We start from the raw sequence: 20,241 nt of genomic DNA on the forward strand, positions 1-20,241 counted from the left end.
ATGAATTACTTTCATAGGGATCCTCATTTCAGATCTGCTTCTGGAGAACCTAGGACAGGAGTCATGGACTGTTTGGTTCCTCCTTTCTTTCTTTCCTCTTCTCTTCATTGATCCTTGAGGGTTGGGGCAACGGAGAGGAGAATTCAAGGAAAAGAGCTCTGTGATCTGGTGCTATTGTGGTGGTCAAATTGCTCTTCATGGCAGGCCTCCAACACTGGCCTTACTTGTGTGGTGCTTCAGAGACCCCTGTGGGACCCTCTGCACCATACCAGCTCTTCACAAGGATGACGAGCTCTCTCGTTGCCCTCTGTGATGGTCACCATTAGTTCCTGCCCCAGATTGCAGCTGTATACCCACATCCTCTTTCAGCCTCACTGCCATGCAGTCCTCTTGGGCAGGGTCCTCTCTAGGTGGTTCAACCTTGATATCCATAGGGTCCAGTTGGCTCACAGGTTCCCTGACAGACAACCAAGTGTAACCCAATCAATTGATGAATGGGGCAGCTCCAGCCCAGGTTTATGTCTTCAGACTTCTGTCAAGGACGAGTCTATTTCTCCATGGTTACTCCAAAACTCCTCAGCACACATCCACAGCCTCCCTGCAAACTCTTCTTGCCCTTCTAAAATAGCAGTCCAATAGAGTGTGCAGCTTAACTACTATCTGGCCTGGTAGTGACAGACCTGTCTTACCCCCTTGAAGACAACTCCAGTCTCTGCATTGGTTCCCTTTGGACTCCATCATCTGGCCAATGGGGCATGGAGAAGCGTTCCTCTCCCTGATATGGAGAGAAAAAAAGTGTTGAATCTCTCACTACATCTAAGAATTCCCTTGAAATAATCTTCACTTACAGAGGCTGGGAAGAAGAATGGTTTCTTTTTTATCATCTCTTAGTAAGTTGTGACTAGTTACGTTCAGCACCTCTCTGGGTTTCTTTTCCAGTTTGTTTGTTTTTTAATATATTTATTTATTTATTTATTTTTATTTTTGGCTGTGTTGGGTCTTTGTCACTGCGTGCGGGCTTTCTCTAGTTGCAGCGAATGGGGGCTACTTCGTTGTGGTGCACGGGCTTCTCATTGCGGGGGCTTCTCATTGCGGTGGCTTCTCTTGCTGCAGAGCACAGGCTCTAGGCATGTGGGCTTCAGTAGTTGTGACATGTGGGCTCAGTAGCTGTGGCTCACAGGCTCTAGAGCATAGGCTCAGTAGCTGTGGCACACGGGCTTAGTTGCTCCACAGCATGTGGGATTTACCTGGACAAGGGCTCGAACCTGTGTCCCCTGCATTGGCAGGCAGATTCTTAACTACTTCGCCACCAGGGAAGTCCTTCTTTTCCAGCTTTATTGAGATATAATTGACACATAACACTGTGTAAGTTTAAGGTATACAATGTGTTGATTGGATACATTTATAAATTGCAAAATGATTATCACCATAGTATTAGCTACCACTTCCAACCCACCTCATATTTACCATTTCTTTTTTGTGGTGAGAACATCTCAGATCTGCTCTCTTAGCAACATTCAAGTATACGATACAGTATTGTTAGCTATAATCACCATGCTGTACCTTAGATCCCCAAACTTGTTAATCTTATAACTGGAAATCTGTGCCCTTTGACCTATATCTCCCCATTTCCCCCAACCCCCAGTTCTTCTCTGCTTTAAATGTATAAGCACTTACCAACAATCATTCTCAGTTTGGGGAATTCAGCCAAATTTCTATAAAAACAGGAAAAGTGTCATTTAACCTCCTATCTCAAGTAGTCATGTCACTTTTCTCAGTTCCTTAATTGGGCTTGCCAACATTTTATTTATCACAGTCTTTTTAGAAATGTTTTTGTTAAAAGGATAGACAAACTACAGATTTGGAGAAAATGTTTGCAAACCATCTCCAACCAAAGGCTAGTATTAGAATATATAAAGAATTCTCAAAACTCAACAGTAAAAAATGAAAAAGAAAATCCAATTAGAAAATGGGCAAAAGATATAAAGAGACATTGTGTCAAAGAGGATATATGGATGGAAAATAAGCACACAAAAAGACGCACAACATTAGCCATCAGGGAAATGCAAATTAAAACCACCGTAATATATCACCACACCTATTCGAATGGCGCTAAAGATGAAAAAAAAAAAATAGTGACAGCAACCAAATGCAGGTGAGGATGTGGACAAACCTCTCCAGAGGTTTTCCATATGAACCCGAGGGACACTGGGCAGGGAGGAACGCAGCGCGGGACACCAGCAGCAGAATTCAAGCAAGTAGCACCAGAATCCTCTTGATGGCCCCAAAGACCAACCACTGGGCTCCCAACCACTGGGCCCCAACCACATCTGTTACACCGTCTCCTTCCCGCCCTCCCAGATGAAAGAAGCCTGTGAGAACCGGGTATAGTGACTGCGAGGCCCGCACCAAAGGCACGTCAGTGGTGATTTTCAGACCTCAGGGTTAAAGGGAACATCCTAAAGAGGGGGAAGGTTCCCATCCAAAGGATCAGGCCTAGAATAGGGTCAGCTCTCTCCACAGCACATAGCAAATGGAAAACACGGGATGAGGCATATGAAATGGTGAAGGGAGATCATTTTCAACCTAGAATTCCATATTTCCACAAACGATCAATCAAGCTATCCAAAAAAGTCCCTTCCTTTTCCAGGAAGCTACTGGAGGGGATGCTTCAATAAAACAAGGGGATAAACCAAGAAAGAACACACAGATCCAGGGAAGAGAGGATCCAGCCCAGAAGAAAGAGGCGGTCCAGGGGTTTCCCAGGACTATCGGGAAGTCCCAAGAAAACTGCTGGCAGGGGGAGGTGGGGGGGGGGGAGAACGGGGGAGGGGAAGGTACAAAAGTGGATCAACAGGAAGCCTAAGGGAGCTTGAGCTCGAGGCCCGATTGTGGGCCCCTTACATGGCACCCGAGGCCATGATCAGAAGTTTTTGTCAATTATAAAAACAAATAACTGACTATAACCAGTTAAGATGACCACATCACTTTTAACTCCGACTTCTCCTTCACCTCTCCCTCTGTGTCAGGTGGCCTTTTTTTAATCCAACTAAGAAGTTGGGGTGGATATACAGGTTTGGCTTGAGTGGAGAGGGACCCTGCTATGTGCTCTGCAGTCACATCATTCATCCTTAGGGTTGGCTCACCTGCCCAGGCATGGCTTTCACGGGCACTGTTGGCATCCACTGCGTAGACTCACTTGGGGGTGACATGAAGGTGGGCCATGAGCTTCCCTGAAGCACTGACATCAGTAGTAAAGAAGAAACATGCTAGAGGAAACCCTCAATTATCCTTCTCTTCTCTCTGTGGAAAGTCACCTTACAACACCTTTGTCACATGCAGAAGTAAACAATAAGTATGCAGCCAAAAAGTGTGGGGAAAATGGATTTCGCAGGTGTGTTGGAAGATTATTAAAAATATTATATCAGTTTTCTGTATTTTGTGATGTTTACGGTAGCTTTCAGCTTTTTTTTCCTAACTTAAGTAAACAGCAATTTTATGCTTAATTTTGTATTCATCATTTTGTATTTTTTCCTAAGGAGGCCTCTCCAAAATTGTGTACATTTCAGCCCCCATAAAACTTGGATTCACCCTGGTGGCTCTAGGAAAAAACCACAACTGAAGTGCTGGCTATGTGACCAGTTTGCACGTGCAGAAAATTATGTTGTCAGCCTTTTTACAGTTAAGGAAGACTTTGCAATTGTTTCAAAGAATATGAAGCAAATTTTTCAACTATTAACTTCAGAAGAAACAAAAGTTGTGCAAGAAAGGAAATGTAATCAGATTATACTACTTGGTTCAGCAGTTAACAATATTGACACAGCCATAACTGACACAGATTCTGAATTAGGATTTAAGCAAAAATTGCTATAGACTAAATTGGAAAATTGTGCCTACCTACGTGATGAAAAGTGACTAAATAATGTCTACAACTGATAAAGAGATATCAGTTTGTGTATATTATTTAGAAGTACAAATGTCAACACTAAGGGAAACAGCTAAAACACTAAAAGTGGTTTCTCTAAGCAGCAGGAGTGGCTGAAGGAAACAGTTCCTGTAACTGCTTCCAGCCCTACAAGACTTTAAATTGTATGTATTATTTCTGTCATAATTTTTTAATTTAATGCCAATTGCATACATTTTGAAGGAAAAGTCCTAGAAAAATTTGCAGCTGAAAATTGGGAAGTCTTGACCCAGCACAAGCTTAGAAACAAAAATTGCTTGAAACATTATATGTGAAAACAAACAAAAATAGCAACTACTTACCCACCACAGAGAATGATTAAATAATATATGGCACATCCATACTTTGGAATTCTCTACCCCTGCTAAATTCAGTGAAGTAAAACCTCTCAGGAAATAGCATAGATTGGATCAATGAGACACTGGAGAGTGAAAAAACAAGCTACTAATGACATGTAGTATCACATATATGCACATACACAGGAAACATCCTGACAGGAACCCTGTAATGGTTCATTTTCATGTGTCAACTTGACTGGGGTGCAGGGTGCCCAGATATTTGGTCCAACATTATTCTGAGTGTGTCTGTGAGAGTGTTTTGGATGAGATGAACATTTGAATTGGGAAAGCAGATTGCCCTCCCTAATGCAGGTGGGCCTCACCCAATCAGTTGAAGCCAAGAAGAGAACAAGAAGGCTGGCCCTCTCATGAGTAAGAGAAAGGTCTCCCTGCCTGACCCTCTCCAAACTGGCACATGGAAACATTGGCTCTTCCTGGGTCTTGAGGCTTCAGACTCAGATGGGAACCTTGGGGCTCTTCAGCTCACCTGCAGAACTCAGGAGTTGTCAGCCTCCATAATCACATGAGCCAATATATCTCCTATTGGTACATATACATCCTATTGGTTCTGTTTCTTTGGAGACCCTTGACTAATACAATATCCATGAAAATTGTTAACTCTGCGGAGAAGTGGGAAGGGTGAGAGGAGGAGACTCCCAGTGTGTGTGTGTGTGTGTGTGTTTGAAACATTTTTAACTAATAGTATATATTACTTTTGTAATAAAAATAAAACCAAAAAATCTAATTGATTACAGACTCTTTTAAGGTCAATTTCAGAATGATCTTGGAAGGTGCAGTTTACCCACTGTGGAGACTGTTGGAGACACCATTTCTATCTGGAGACACGTCTAGGTCTATCTGGGGTCATACCAATCCTCCTTCTCTTAGCACACCTTTGTCACTGACCTTCGCCAGCCCAGTTCACAGCTCCCAGGCTGACAGTGGAGCAGGTGTGTTCCCTGGAACCTCTTCTGGAGGGGATCCCAACTGCAGGGAACCCCTCAGGGTGTGGGCAGACCCTCCAGCCCCAGCCCAGCCAGTTCCCCGCCCCCACCAGTGCCTTCCACGGGGCCTTCCTCTGTTTCAATCCTCTTCCCTCCCCTCCCTGACCCATGTCTTCAAGATTAGGTGTCAAGGACAGCCGTCTAGCACTTAAGCTTTCTCTCTTCCAGACCCTCTCCCTCCCTCTTCTTTGTACCCCACAGTTCCCAGTTCCAAATAACCAATCCACACAGAGTTTCAAGTATCTGTCCTTTTCCTAATCCATTGAGGAGGCCAAAAATTATAATAGTAATTATAATAGTAATTATAATAGTAATTAATTATAATAGTAATTACAGTGACTTTCAGAAGGAGGCGGGATCTCAGTCTCCCCAAGGTCTGAGCTTCTTCAACCACCCCCTTCTATCTCTCCTCAACCCCTCCCCACGCCTCTGAGGACTCTCTTCTTCCTTTCTTCAAAATGCCCAGTGGAGGACTTGGAGGCAGGCAGGATGCAGGTCAGAGGTCTGCTGGAGGTCAGAGGTCTGCTGGAGGTCAGAGGTCTGCTGGAGGTCAGGACACCTAGATGGTGATGTTCCGCTTTATCTCACACACCCAGCGTTTCACTTGCTGGCAGAAATCGTCGTTCCAGCGGCCGTCCCCCCGGATCTCAGCACAGTCCTCGCTGCCCCCCAGCTCGTGCCCCTGCCAGTCATCTGGCTGAGTGGCAGCCCAGTTCCTAGGAAGGCGGGACACAGCTCAGCTCTGGATGCCCCCTCATCCCAGCAACCCTCATCCCCACCTCAGAAACGCATGGCCTTGGACGGTTGAGGGAGCAGGAGCTGCAGCCTTGGAGTCTGGGAGTCTGAGGGGAAGATGGCTGGAGAACTTGGTCCCTGAGGGACGAGTGGGAGTGTACTGGGGGAAGAGACCAGATGGCCATCCCCAGGCCAAACTAACAGGGAGAGAGAAGGAGAAGCCACTTACTTATAGTTGTGCCTATAGTCTGTACCATCCACCCATCTCCAGGAGCCATCACTGTCAGTGAGGCCTATCCAGGTTTGAAAGGGGTTCGTGTGTTGTGCAATGAATTTCTGGAAAACAGGCAGGAGGGAAGTTTCTAGTCCCTTGTACTTCCACGCAGGCATCAGTTATGGTTCCCTCAGCCCTCCCCAGCCTGATCTGCTGCCACCTTGAAGCAGCAGCTCCCAACACTAGTTCCTTGCTTTTTCTTCTGCAACCATAGCTAGCATTTAGTGAATATTTACTGGGCTAAACCTTGCACTAAGTGCTTTACAAGGATTATTTTATTTAAATCTCATAAAGCCCTCTAAATTGGGCGCCCTAATGATTCACACTTTACACGTGAGGTCAAGGAACTCACGGTAATCGTGGAACCCAGAGCATCAATCCAGTGCCTGAGTTCATGACCGCTGCCCCCTGACCTGGCCTCCCGTTTTATTCCTAACGCACGGCTGCTAGACTCAGATTCTAGGCTTCTCCTTGTCTTCTGCTCACAGGCTCAAACTCTTGGATCCTGACCCCGGCCCCTGCCGCCCCCATGGGCCCCAGTTACCCATTAAGGATCTCAGTTTCACTCGCCTCTCATGTACACTTATCTGCTCCTGCTTCTATGTATAGCTGTCATTTCTGTTGTTTTCCAGGCCCCAGAGCTTCCAAGCTTGGACCCACTGCCCAGAGCCCTGTTATGACTTGGCTACATGGAGTCTGGCAGTCTGGATGAAAATAGGAAGATGCCCTATGTGCGAGGGGCAGCCCAGCCATCCAGCTGGCAAGGGCTGGGACACAAGTTGTCTTTGAGATAGCTTGCCAGGGTTCATGCACACCTCCTAGGACAACAGACATCCGAGCAGCTTTCTCTTATAGATATGGCCCTTTCTGGGAACTTAAGTCCCCTGGTTTGGGAGGGCAGCAGAGGGAGGGTGTGATCACCTTGTTTTATGAAGGAAACAGGAGGATGGGTGACCAACATGCACGGGTAGCAGTTCTCTTTGACAGCATATGAAAGGTCTCCAACTGCATTTGGAGGAAAATTTCCTAATTCCACTCTCATGTCCTAGAGACCCAACTAAGATTGCAGTTAGTCACCTCATCTAAAGGCAGATACAGTAGCACCTTTGAATTCTAGAATCCTGCAAATAGGTCGACATCCTGTGCATGAAGGGACAGCCCTCAGAGGCTGGTAGGGGTGCTCCCCAAAATCAAAGGAGTCAACTGAGCTGGAGGGAAAGTGACTGGAGACAAGATATTCTATTCGCTGCTGCCACCTGCCCCAGTGCCCTCTTCCCACCATCACAAGAAGCTGAATAACTGAACAAAGAATACAAATCATCAGTATCCAGCCCTCTGTGTTGAAGACTGAGGGGAAGAATGAAATACTGCCAAATGATTGAAGAAGATAGTCCAGAAGAATGCATCTGCCCTGTTCACGAGTAAATAACAGGCAAGAAAGAATTCAGCCCATTCAAAGAAGTAGCACAGGGGAGTATTATCATGGAACTTGTGCAAAAATAAAGAGGATGGAAAGGAAGAGGAGGAAGAAAAAAGCACTGTGATATCAAAAGAGAGGTGAAAAATGTACTTTGTAAAGAAGGCATGTTTCAAAACATAAGAGGATACTGGAGAACAACTTACATCCTCAAAAACATTGAAGAGGAGATGAACGACATAAAAATATGAAACAATATATCAAAGAAGAAAGATAACAATGAAAAGTAAAGGGAAGAAATTGAAGAGAAAATTTTGAAGTACATTAAAAACTAAAAACCCCAGCAATTCAGCAAAAAAAAACAAGCCTGAACTACAAAAGATAGGCTTGAGAAAAGAACCCAGAATACAGAGGAGAAGAGAGAAAGATAGAAGTAAATAGCAATAAGATGATGGCTATGGGGGCAGACAATGGAGATCATTTTGGAAGATGTGCTCCAGAGGAAAAGAGAACAAATGGTCAAGAAAAAATTTTCAAACACAGGGCTTAAGAAAATCTTCCAAAATGTTAGAAAACCTAACTTTATGTGTTAAAAGGACTCTCCTGGCCTCAGAGTAAAAATACAGAGAGAATGAGCAACACTGAGATATATCTGGACGAGGTTAATGAAATTCAAAGACAGAAAAGACTCCAACTATTCGTGCAAACATTTAAGGAATGTGGGAGAGAAACGAACAAGGCGTTATAAGCCTCAAAGTTGCTAAGAGACTAGTTCTTGATTGTTCTCAACAAAAAAAGAAATGATAATTATGTGACATGATAAAGGTGAGAGCTAACACTACTGTATTAACCATATTGCAATATGTAAATGTATCAAACCAGCATGCTGTACACCTCAAACTTACACAGTGTTAAATGTCAATGATATCTCAATTTTAAAAAAGAGAAAAGAGTGAGGCATGTGAAGGTGTGCTGGTTTCCTCATCTTTCATATGGAAAGTTATATAACCTCTTATTTTTTGAAGCCAATAAGTTTCAGCCCATCATTTAAAGTTATGACAGTAGGGCTTCCCTGGTGGCGCAGTGGTCGAGAGTCCGCCTGCTGATGCAGGGGACGCAGGTTCGTGCCCCGGTCCAGGAAGATCCCACGTGCCGCGGAGCAGCTGGGCCCGTGGGCCATGGCCGCTGGGCCTGCGCGTCCGGAGCCTGTGCTCCACAATGGGAGAGGCAGCGGCAGTGAGAGGCCCGCGTACCACAAAAATAAATAAATAAATAAAATTAAAAAATAAAGTTATGACAGTAATTACTAGTATAATGAAATACAGGCTACATCTAGTCCAAAATAACACAGAGGAGAAAACAAAAATAATAAATCTCTGATAGCAAATGGCAGAAAACAAAAGCAGCATACAAAACAGAAAAAAAAAGACTGGATTAAAGATATGTATTTTAAAATAAATGTAAGTGAGACAGCCCAGAGATAAACCCACACACCTACGGCCAATTAATCTACAACAAAGGAGGCAAGAATATACAATGCAGAAAAGACAGTCACTTCAACAATTGGTGCTGGGAAAACTGGACAGCTACATGTAAATCAATGAAATTAGAACACTCTCCCACACCATATACAAAAATAAACTCAAAATGGTTTAAAAACCTATATATATTGGGACTTCCCTGGTGGTACAGTGGTTAAGAATCCTCCTGCCAATGCAGGGGACACGGGTTTGAGCCCTGGTCTGGGAAGACCCCACATGCCGCAGAGCAACTAAGCCCGTGCGCCACATCTACTGAGCCTGTGCTCTGGAGCCCGTGAGCCACAACTACTGAATCCGGAGTGCCTAGAGCCCATGCTCTGCAACAAGAGAAGCCACTGCAATGAGAAGCCCACGCACTGCAACAAAGAGTAGCCCCCGCTTGCGGCAGCTAGAGAAAGCCCGTGCACGGCAACAGAGACCCAACGCAGTCAAAAATAAATAAATAAATAAATAAACTTATAAAAAAAAAAACCTATATATGACATGTCACCATAAAACTCCTAGAAGAGAACATAGACAAAATATTCTTGGACATAAATTATAGCAATATTTTCTTAGATCAGTCTCTCAAGGCAAAAGAAATAAAAGCAAAAATAAATGGGATCTAATCAAACAAAAGCTTTTGCACAGCAAAAGAAACCCTTAACAAAAAAGACAGTCTATGGAAAGGGAGAAAATATTAGCAAATGATGCAGCTGACAAGGGGTTAATGTCCCCAATATAAAAACAGTTCATACAGCTCAATATTGAAAAAGCAAACAACTCAATAAAAAAAATGGGCAGAAGACCTAAATAGACATTTCTCCAAAGAAGACATACAGATGGCCAACAGGCACATGAAAAGATGCTCAGTATGGCTAATTATTAGAGGAATGCAAAACAAAACCGCAATGTGGTATTACTTCACACTGGTCAGAATGGCCATCATCAAAAAGTCTACAAACAATAAGTGCTAGAGAAGGTGTGGAGAAAAGGGAACCCTCGTACCCTGTTGGTGGGAATGTAAGTTGGTGCAGCCACTACAGAAAACACTATGGAGGTTCCTTAAGAAACTAAAAATAGAGCTACCATATGATCAAGCAATCCCACCTGTGGGTATATCCCGTGGGTATATATCTGGAAAAGACAAAAGTTCTAATTCGAAAAGATATCTGCACCCCAACGTTCATAGCAGCACTATTTACAATAGCCAAGACATGGAAGCGACCTAAGTGTCCACTGACAAATGACTGGCTTAAGAAGATGCGGTGTATGTATGTATGTATGTATATATATATTACTCAGCCATAAAAAAAATGAAATATGCCATTTGCAGCAACATGGATGGACCTAGAGATTATCATACTAAGTCAGACAAAGACAAATATTATATATCACTTATGTGTGAATATAAAAAATAATACAAAGGAATCTATATACAAAACAGAAATAGACTCACAAACAGAAGACATAGAAAACAAACCTATAGTTACCAAAGGGGAAAGGGAGGCAGGAAGGGATAAATTAGGAGTATGGGGTTAACAGATACACAGTACTATCCATAAAATAGATAAGCAACAAGGATTTACTGTATAGCACAGGGAACTATATTCAATATCTTATAATAACCTAAAATGGAAAATAATCTGAAAAAAATATATAGCTGAATCACTTTGCTATACATCTCAAACTAACCCAATATTGTGAATCATACTTCAGTTAAAAAAAGAAAAGAGGGGCTTCGGGCTTCCCTGGTGGCGCAGTGGTTAAGAATCCGCCTGCCAATGCAGGGGACATGGGTTTGAGCCCTGGTCCAGGAAGATCCCACATGCCGCAGAGCAACTAAGCCCGTGCACCACAAGTATTGAGCCTGAGCTCAGAGCCCACGAGCCACAACTACTGAGCCCGTGTGCCACAACTACTGAAGCCCACGCACCTAGAGACCGTGCTCCACAGCAAGAGAAACCACTGCAATGAGAAGCCTGCTCACCGCAACGAAGAGTAGCCGCCGCTCACCACAACTAAAGAAAGCCTGCACGCAGCAACGAAGAGCCAACACAGCTAAAAATAAATAAATAAAATAAATTTTTTAAAAAAAGAAAAATAGGGCTTCCCTGGTGGCGCAGTGGTTGGGAGTCCGCCTGCCGATGCAGGGGACACGGGTTCGTGCCCCGGTCTGGGAAGATCCCACATACTGCGGAGCGGCTAGGCCTGTGAGCCACGGCCGTTGAGCCTCCGTGTCCGGAGCCTGTGCTCTGCAACGGGAGAGGCCACAACAGTGAGAGGCCCACTTACCGCAAAAAAAAAAAAAAAAAAAAAAGAAAAAGAAGAAGAAATGTAAATGAGATAACACTCACCTCTTAAAGGAAAAAAGTCTCTAACATACTCAGTTTTTAAAAACCAAAAACAACTATACACAACCTGTAGGAGAAATACCTTAAGCTTAGCTGAACAGTAGAGTAGCATCACATGGGTTGGGTCAGGGGGAGACCTTAAAAAATCTCAGTGCCCAGGATGAATCCAAAATTAACTAAATCAGAATCTTTGAGTGTAAGACCAGGTGTCAATATGTTTTAAATTCCTCAAGAGATTACAATATACTGCAAAGGCTGAGAATGACTCATCTATGAGACTCAGAAAGGTTGGAAATAAAAGGATGGGCAAAGATACATGAAGCAAATGCAAGCGAAATCAAGGACCAGTCTATTCATATCACATGAAGATGAATTCAAGGCAAAAAGCATTAAACAGGACACTGACATTCACTTCGAAATGATGAAGGTGGGGACTTCCTTGGTGGCACAGTGGATAGGACTCTGCGCTCCCAATGCCGGGAGCCCGGGTTTGATCCCTGGTCAGGGATCCCACATGCATGCCGCAACTAGAAGCCCGCCTGCTGCAACTAAGGAGCCCGAGAGCCACAACTAAGACCTGGTGCAACCAACCAAATAAATAAATAATTTTTTTTTTTTTTAATGATGAAGGTACAAACCCATCCACCATGAAGTTGCAGCCGGCATGAAATTTTGTGGACCAAATCACAGACTGCTGAAATCTTAGGTTGACCCACATGAAATTGATATTTTATAGGCCAATACTGATAGAATGTTGGCAATTTCAACCTGATTGGTAAAGCAAGATATGTTTGGAATCATTCTACCATGCAGAATGTGTGGCAAGTTACTTAACCTCTCTGCTCTTTAGTTCCCTCATTTCTATGCCCCTCAAAGTGGGGATAACAAGAATGCCTACCCCATAGGGTTGTGAGGATTAAAGTAGATATATAAAAGTGCCTGGCCCATAGTAAGGACTCAGTAAATATTACCATTTACTTTTCCCAAAAATGCCCCACCTGTTCTAATGGGTTGGTTCTTCCCTGTGAACTTGCCATTTGGGGTTGTGGTCTGGTGATAGCATCAGGAAGGGAGACCTGGGGTGCTTTGGAGGAACCCAGTAACCCACAGCGGTGAGTCTCTGGGAACCCCGCCCACTCTGTTCCGTTCACCCAAGGGACCATCACATGCCAAGGCCAGCACACAGCAAGCAGGGACTCTCAGTGGCTCCACTGTGTTCTCCACCCAAGTCCCGGCCCTTTAGTTCATCCTGACACATATTCTGTCTCCTGACGTGCTCCTCATCACCCGGTCACCTGGCTCCTGTCCTTTGCCCCAGCTCCGGGCTGTAATCTCCCACCTCTTAGAATCAATGGTTTAGATTCCATCATGGATCTCCCAGATCTGGGCCAGACTTCTGCTTCTGGATTCTTCCTTAGGTTAGAAAAAATAACAAAACAAGCCTGACCCAGCCTCCCAGAGTTTGCATTCCCAAGGTTTCCTCCTGCTTTTGGGAAAGGTACGGTTTCACCTGTTCCTCTCTGGAGTTGATGACCACCAGGTGGGCATCCTCCAGCTGGCAGTACTTCTCAGCCTCAGGCCAGGGCTTCCCTGAGTGAGAGAACCAGTAGCAGCTGCCTTCATAGTCCACCCAGTTCACGGGGCAGCACTCTGTGCCTGAAGGCATTGGGGGGCAGAAGGAGATGAGATCCAGCTGGACGGGACAGGCAGGAGGGACTGGAGACCCCCACACACCCCGCCCCGTCCCTACCGTTGCTCTGGAGGAACGCCAGCTGACAAGCCAGCGTGCGCATATCCATCGGGAAGTGCTTCAGATGAAGCAGCAAAGTGGCATGATCTAGGAGCCAAAATGATGACAATGGTGTGGGCAGTGTGTGTGCCCACCTACCAGGACTCCAGCATTTGGCTGGGGAAACACAACACACACACACACACACACACACACACACACACACACACACACACACACACACACACACACACACACACACACACACACACACACACACACACACACTCTCAAGGGAGAGTCTCTGACCTGCTTTCAGGTCTTGCTGCTGTTTTTCCAGCTTGGCTTCCAGAGATGTCACCTTGTCACCGGCGCTGCCTCCTGAAAAAGAGGAAAGCTAAACTGTTTCCCTCCGTTCCGCATCCCCAACATCCCTCTATCCTCACACCACTGGAGCACCAGTCTGGGCCACCTTTACCTTGATGTGGGAAGTTGCGTGCCCGCCCACTGGTCTCCCCGACTCCGCCCACTCTTCCCAATGCTGCGCAGTGATTTTCTGAAGCGTAAACTGCGCAGGCCTGTCCACTGCTAAGTCCTTCCGATGGATTCCCACTTTCTCAAAATAAAGTCTCACAAGTTAGCATGGCTTGCCTGCATGGCCCGGCCCCTACCCACCTCTCTGGCCCACACCTCCTGCCACACTGGACGCGTTTAGAGTCCCAGAATGTGCAATGGTCTTCCTCATGCCCCGGTCATCACAGACTCTGCTCTCTACCTGGCTCTAACCTCCATCCTCCACTCTAACACCTACTCATCCTTCAGGGACCCTCGGCTCAGGAATCAGCATCCTTAGAAGCCTTGCCCAGCTTCTCCGGTTGGGTTATCTGCCCGCATCTGTGCACACCCTGCCCCCAGCACCCCGCAAACACTCCCCTATTGCAGATCCAGCACTGGGCACCCAGCACGGAGTCCAGCAAACCCATGCTGAAAAACCAGCTCCTTGACCATCCAGCCCATCCCAGTCCCTCCCCTAGGGGCACTCCCACTCACCATGGGAGCTTAGAGCCAGGATCTCCATCAAGGTGCTCGAGGAGAAGTTGCTGAAAGTTTCCTTTAGAGTCTGCAGCTCCACTTGCAGCTGTGCTCCTTGTCAGACAGACCAGGATGAAGTGGGCTGCGCTGTGTTCCATATCACTATCCATCTGACTGTCCCCTTCCCCACCCCAGCACTGCCCCCATATTTGCCCCAGCACTGCCCCCATCTCTTCCCCTATCGTGGCTCTCATTGCCCCCAGCACTGCCTGTATCGCCTCCCCCACTGCTGCCCCACCCCTGTGACCCTTACTTTGGGACCCCATCACACAGACGGCCACCAGCAGCAGGATGTTGAAGCCCAGGACAAGCAGACTGAGGCGGAGCTGGGAGCAGAGACGCTGCAGGACAAAGGGCTGGGGAGGAGGCGTCCCTGCAAGAGAAGGGGTGTCAGGACGAGGGGCATCGGAGGCAGGGGAGCTGGAAAGCCAGTGTCATTGAGCATCAGGGGAACAGAGCCTGAGGACGTACAGCCTTGGGGTGGGAGGGGGCGAGAGGAAGGTAGATGGGGGTGCTATTGGGGGAGTCAATGGGCTTTACCCCAGCGTTCATGCGGCGTGCACACACATACATATTTGTACACTCGCACCCACAGGAACTCATGCAAACATGCACACACACAGAGGTGCATATGATGCACATGCACGTGATATTCACATCATCTGTGTGCACAGCCTTGATCCTGGACCTGGGGGTCCTAGAGGCTAGACCCTGTCTTAAAATTTGTCTGGGCCCCTCAGACAAATCCAAAACTGGGACAACTGCCCCCGATTCCACTGGGATCCTTAAGTCAGGGTCATTCCACCATGGACCACTCCCCAGGGGCCGCCCCCCAAGCCCATCCTCCCATCTCCCACCACTCAGGGCCTCCTTGCCCTCTTCCCTCCGCCCTTGCCCCCCAGAAACCTCTGTTCCACCATAAACCTTCTCCCCTTAGCGCTCAATCATCTCACAGAAACCTCTCCGTCCCCCGTGACCAAGCTGAGCCCTGACCCCCCCCACACACACACAATCACACACGCATTTTTCATTTCACTCATGCGTGCACACACTCTCCTTAGCACATTCTCACACACGCACTAAGATGCCCGTCCTCTCACACACTCTCGCACATACTGCAGCACACGTAACACACACACATTCTCACACACTCACACGCTCTCACACTTGTGCACCCACATCTTCACACACGCAGAGCTGGCCTCTCCCCTCCTGCCAACTCTGCAGGCTTGGCAGTGGCTGTCCTCCCAGCCGTGGGCTCCTGCTTTTGTGTCTTCCTCCTGCAAACAGAACACTTCCTCTTCCCTGCCTTGGACCCTGAGCCCCCTCTCTCCACAACCAGGCACCCCCTCAGCCACCCAGAACTCTTGACCCCTCACACCAAGGACTGTCACCTTCTTCCACGTCAGCCACACCCAGCCTTCCTCTTGACCCAGACAGGCATGTCTCTGATACCCCACTGCCCACTCCCCCCTCTCAGCATATCCTCCCCTTTTCCTCTCACCCCCAACAAGTCTTCCTCAATCCCCTGGGAGAGAAGCTCTCCCAGATCACAGTCTTCCCCACCCAGAGGGGACCCCATGGCTGAGCCCTGACTGCTCTCTCCAGCACCATCCACTCAGCAGGCCCCTGTCCTGCTTCCCAACCTGACCTATGACCTATAAACCCCTGACTCTGGGTCAGCTCAGCATTTATCTCTGCACCTCTACCCTGAAACCAGACCCTCCACGGCTGATCAGCTGTGCCACCAACTGGCTCTGAGGTCACAGACAAGTCATTGTACCTCTGGGCGCCTCTGTTTTCTCATGTCCACTTAAATGAGAAATCTAAAAGAGTCAAACTCAGGAATTGAGGGTACAATGGTGGTTGCCAGGGGCTGGGGAAATGAGGAATTGCTGTTCAAGGGGTATAAAATTTGTCATGCAAGTTGAATAAGTTCCAGAGACCTGCCGTACAACATGGTGCCCGAGCTCACAATGGGCTGCTGGGCACTTAAAAATGTGTCAAGTGGGTACATCTCATATTAGGTGTTCTTACTGCGATTTTTAAAAATTGGGGTAAGAACAGTAGCTACCTGAATGGATTATTCTGAGAATGAAATTAAACATAGAAAGTGCTGCACAGGCAAGTTTGAAAGTAAAAAAAAAACGGGTCTAAACATGGACCCAGAGGGGCTAGATTTACCCTCCTCCCAGAATCAACCACAACAAAAGACAGATAGCTGTAAGACACAATATTTTTTCGAGACACTGGGATTCAGGAAACAAAGGGCAATGATCCCTGTGGAGACAGGAAACAAACAAGGTGAGCCCTCTGATTGCCCCAGCGTCCTGCTGGGAGAAAGTTTTCAGGCCACAAGGCTGGGAGGGGAAATCCAATCAGAGCCCAGATGGAGCTGGAAGTCTGTGGAGACCAAAGGGTCAGAATTCACAGGACAGAGGATCAGAGAAGAGAGCTGCAGAGAGAATCCCAGAGATCTGGGGAAGGTTTCCCTCAAGCAAGCAGCTGAGTACTAATCAACACATGCATGTAAGGAAAACTACCCAAGGCCAGGAGAAAAACAATCCAGAAGCTTTAGGGAACAGTGCCTGGCAGGAATAGGGCCAAGAATAGCGCCTATTCCCACAAGCCAGACTGGAAATCTCATAACCCACAGGGCACTGGGTAGAGCACCCAAGAAGTTCCCAACCCACCTAACAAATTATAAAAGCAAACCCAAAAGGATCAAATTGACTCCAAGTTACTTAACCACATCCCAGAACAAAGCTCATGAATATTTAGAGGAATACAAATATATCCACGCAAGGAGGTAAAATTCACAATGTCTGGCATCCAATCAAAGATTACCAGGCATACAAAGAAGCCAGAAAACACAACTCATAATGAGGAGGTTAATAAATCTACCAAAACTGATCCAGAACTGACACAGATGTTAGAATTAACAGACAACGACATTAAAAGTTATTGTAAAGTATTCAAAAATTAAGTTGGCTATCAAAGAAGATATTTAAAAGTCCCAAGTTGAACTTCTAGACATGAAAACTACAATGTCTGGAATGAAAAATACACTGGATACAATTAGTGGAAGATTAGACATGCATAAGGAAAGATCAGTGAACTTAGAAACATAGCAATAATAACTATATAAAAAGAAACACCAAGAGAAAAAATATTCCCACCCCTCCTTCCAAACTAGAAAGACCACCAGTGACCTGTGGGATCACTAATATATGTGTAATTGGAGTCTTCATGGAAAGGGGAGATGGGGATGCAGAAAAATTTTTGGAGGAAATAATGGCCAATATATTTTTAAATCTTCTGAAAACTATAGGCATATAAAAGGCTGGGGAAGAATGGAATGTGGTCCCTGGTAAGCAGGTGGCAGATGTCAGCTGTTGACTTAATAAAAATGTTCAGAGTTCAGTTTTATTTGGGGCAAAATGAGGACTGCAGCCCCGGAGACAGATAACTCTGAGAAACTGCCCCGAGGAGGTGAGGGGAGGAGCCAGGATATATAGAGGTTTTGCAACAAAGGGCTGGTAGTTGGGAACATCAAAAGATTACTGTTAATTAAAGAAAACCAGATATCTCAAGTTAAGAGCTTTTCTATGTATGGGAAGATGCAAGGGTCTGGGCTCACTGAAATCATTCCTTTGATATGCACCTCAGCCATCTGGGGCCAGTATCATGTATTTTCACATCCTGAGTTTCCTCAGGGCTCACCGCAGGGAGTGGCTGCAGTCTGATGGCTGCTAGATGGCAGGTATTCTTTTCAGCCCCAAGTTCCCCCAGGGCTCACCAGCTCCCATTGGAGGGTTGCAATGTTGATGACTGTGACACCCTTTGTTTATTGATATGGCAGGAAATATTCCATTTATAAATATTCCATTTATCACAGCCCACATGAAGGCAGCAGAGGCTGCTGGAGAGAAAAGTACTGATGGTTGCACCTGCTCGGTATCACCCTGCAATGCTGTCCACCAGGTCTTTTTTGGGTGAGCCCCCTCGCCCACGAAATCCAAAACCTCTAGACTCTCTCCAAGCCTCCTGTTTAAACACTGAATCCTCTTGTCTTCAGAAGATTCAACAATATCCAAAATCATTTTTGAGTGTTCACTACATACCAGGCAGCACGTAGGCCCCGGCAGTGCAGAGGGGAGTAGACAGATATGGCCTCTCCCCATGCAGCCTACTGCCTGGTGGAAAGGTCTGCCAGCCCGCTACCCCAGGAAAGGAGAAGTGTGGTGGGAATACCTGTCCTTCCTGCTGTTCCTGCCCTGCCCAGCTCCCACCCTCACCTGCGAGAGCACCTGCCCTCCCTTGGTCTGCCAGCCTCAGGACTGAGAGGTCCCTCCTCTCAGCCCAGGCTAACCAATCCTGCTCCCTGAGCTTCGAGTCCCAACCCCTCCTGGTCTCCACAGAGCTTCACTCCATCACCAGCACGAACACCTGACACCCCTCCCCCACGCCAGCTCCAGCCCTTCAGCCTAGAATTGCTCAGATCCTTCTCACCTGAAAACCTTCTCTCAGACACTTGGAGCCTTCGGTCAAGATTTGCTAGAGAAGGGTCCAGGCAGGGGGCTTGGGGTAAGTGGGAATCTTCCAGAATCTCTGTGCTCTTTCCCTCCAACTCACACCTACCCACCCCCCCACACACACAGACACACACACGGCACACGCTACCTAGGTTGGAAGGAAGAGGGGGTCCTTTCTTGGGGTCCTGGGGGTGGAGAAGGAGGTGAGGTCAGGGGACAGTCCCTGGTCACAGAGTGAATGTGACAGAGACCTCGGAGGGACAGAGGGCGACCAGGAGCTAGACCAAGGTGAAGCGAAGCCCCAGACACCAGACACTTGCCTTTCCAGAATGGATCTTCTCTTCTGGGACTGCGCCCGCGAGTGCCTGGGCCCTCACCTCTGCAAAACTGGTGGTCGTTCTCCTCAGAGCCCAGATGCTGGATGTCCTGAAAGTCCCTCGCCATGCTGGGTCCTGGGCTGTGGCTGGACCCGGGCTGGGGCTGGGGCTGAGCTCGGGCTTGATGCTGGGCTAAGATGCTAATTCAGGCGGAGGCTGATAGTAGGTCGAGGCAACTGTTTGGGTTGGATCTGAGGTTGGCGGGAAGTGTGGGGCTGAAATGCAGCTGGGTCCCATCCTTCCTCAGGAGATGCTTGGGCCTTGACATGGCCGGAAGCCTCCCCTCCACACGTTCCAAATCACCCCACATCTTCCCATCAGCCCCCCACTCTGTCTGAACCAGGGTCTGTTTAATCCCAGACACCCCGGTCCCGCCTGCCTCCCGACCTCGGTTACCTGCTACAGGTTTGGAGGGCTGACTCTCCAGTCTCCCAGGCAGCCCAGGCCCCAGGGTGAAGGAGGGGCTTGAGCCAGAAGTGGAGCAGGTGGTGCTCACAGAGGAAAGGAGGGAAGGGGAGGGGGCCTGTCCAGGCGAGGGCCCTGAACCCGTGTGTCTGAGTGTCCAAGGGCTTCTAACCTGGCATCTCCTGCCCCTGGGACTTTGGACGGTAAACAGAAGTGGTTGGAACTCAGGCAAAGCGTGATGGGGGCGGGGGGCAGGACTGTCTCTGTCCCTCACAGAGAAGGGGTCTCTTTGGTCCGCTTTTCCCCCACAGGCAAGTCACCTCACTCCTCATGGCACATTTGGGAGGGGGCCAGGCCAGGAGGGGCCGGGGTGCAGTTGGCTCTTCCCCCTCTGCCCCTCCCCCCTTTCACTTCCCGCCTCTGAATTTCCCAGAATTGTTGGGCAGATATCCCTGACCAGGATCAGACGGGTCGCTTCTGTGCTCTTGCCCAATCCG

General features: G+C 47.4%; 1 protein-coding gene across 4 annotated transcripts; it reads right to left on the minus strand.

Annotated features, from left to right (window-relative positions):
- Positions 1–5,865: 5,865 nt before the first annotated feature.
- ASGR2 (asialoglycoprotein receptor 2) lies at positions 5,866–19,904 on the minus strand (the record flags this gene model as incomplete). Of its 4 annotated transcripts, none has more annotated exons than XM_082861150.1 (9): positions 19,736–19,904; positions 19,340–19,466; positions 14,681–14,800; positions 14,386–14,481; positions 13,645–13,716; positions 13,357–13,443; positions 13,117–13,262; positions 6,271–6,377; positions 5,866–6,022 (listed from the first exon to the last, which is right to left on the minus strand). In XM_082861150.1, the coding sequence occupies exons 2-9, from the start codon at positions 19,404–19,406 to the stop codon at positions 5,866–5,868; spliced, it is 852 nt and encodes a 283-aa protein (XP_082717276.1). In that variant the 5' UTR covers positions 19,407–19,466; positions 19,736–19,904. The 4 variants fall into 4 exon arrangements, with proteins under 4 accessions (XP_082717276.1, XP_082717275.1, XP_082717277.1 ...); XM_082861149.1 differs by having other exon boundaries at positions 19,340–19,515; XM_082861151.1 differs by having other exon boundaries at positions 13,117–13,196; positions 19,340–19,530.
- Positions 19,905–20,241: the final 337 nt, after the last annotated feature.

Source organism: Leucopleurus acutus (genome assembly GCF_964270905.1).
Source record: "Leucopleurus acutus genome assembly, chromosome: 19".
NCBI lineage: Eukaryota > Metazoa > Chordata > Mammalia > Artiodactyla > Delphinidae > Leucopleurus > Leucopleurus acutus.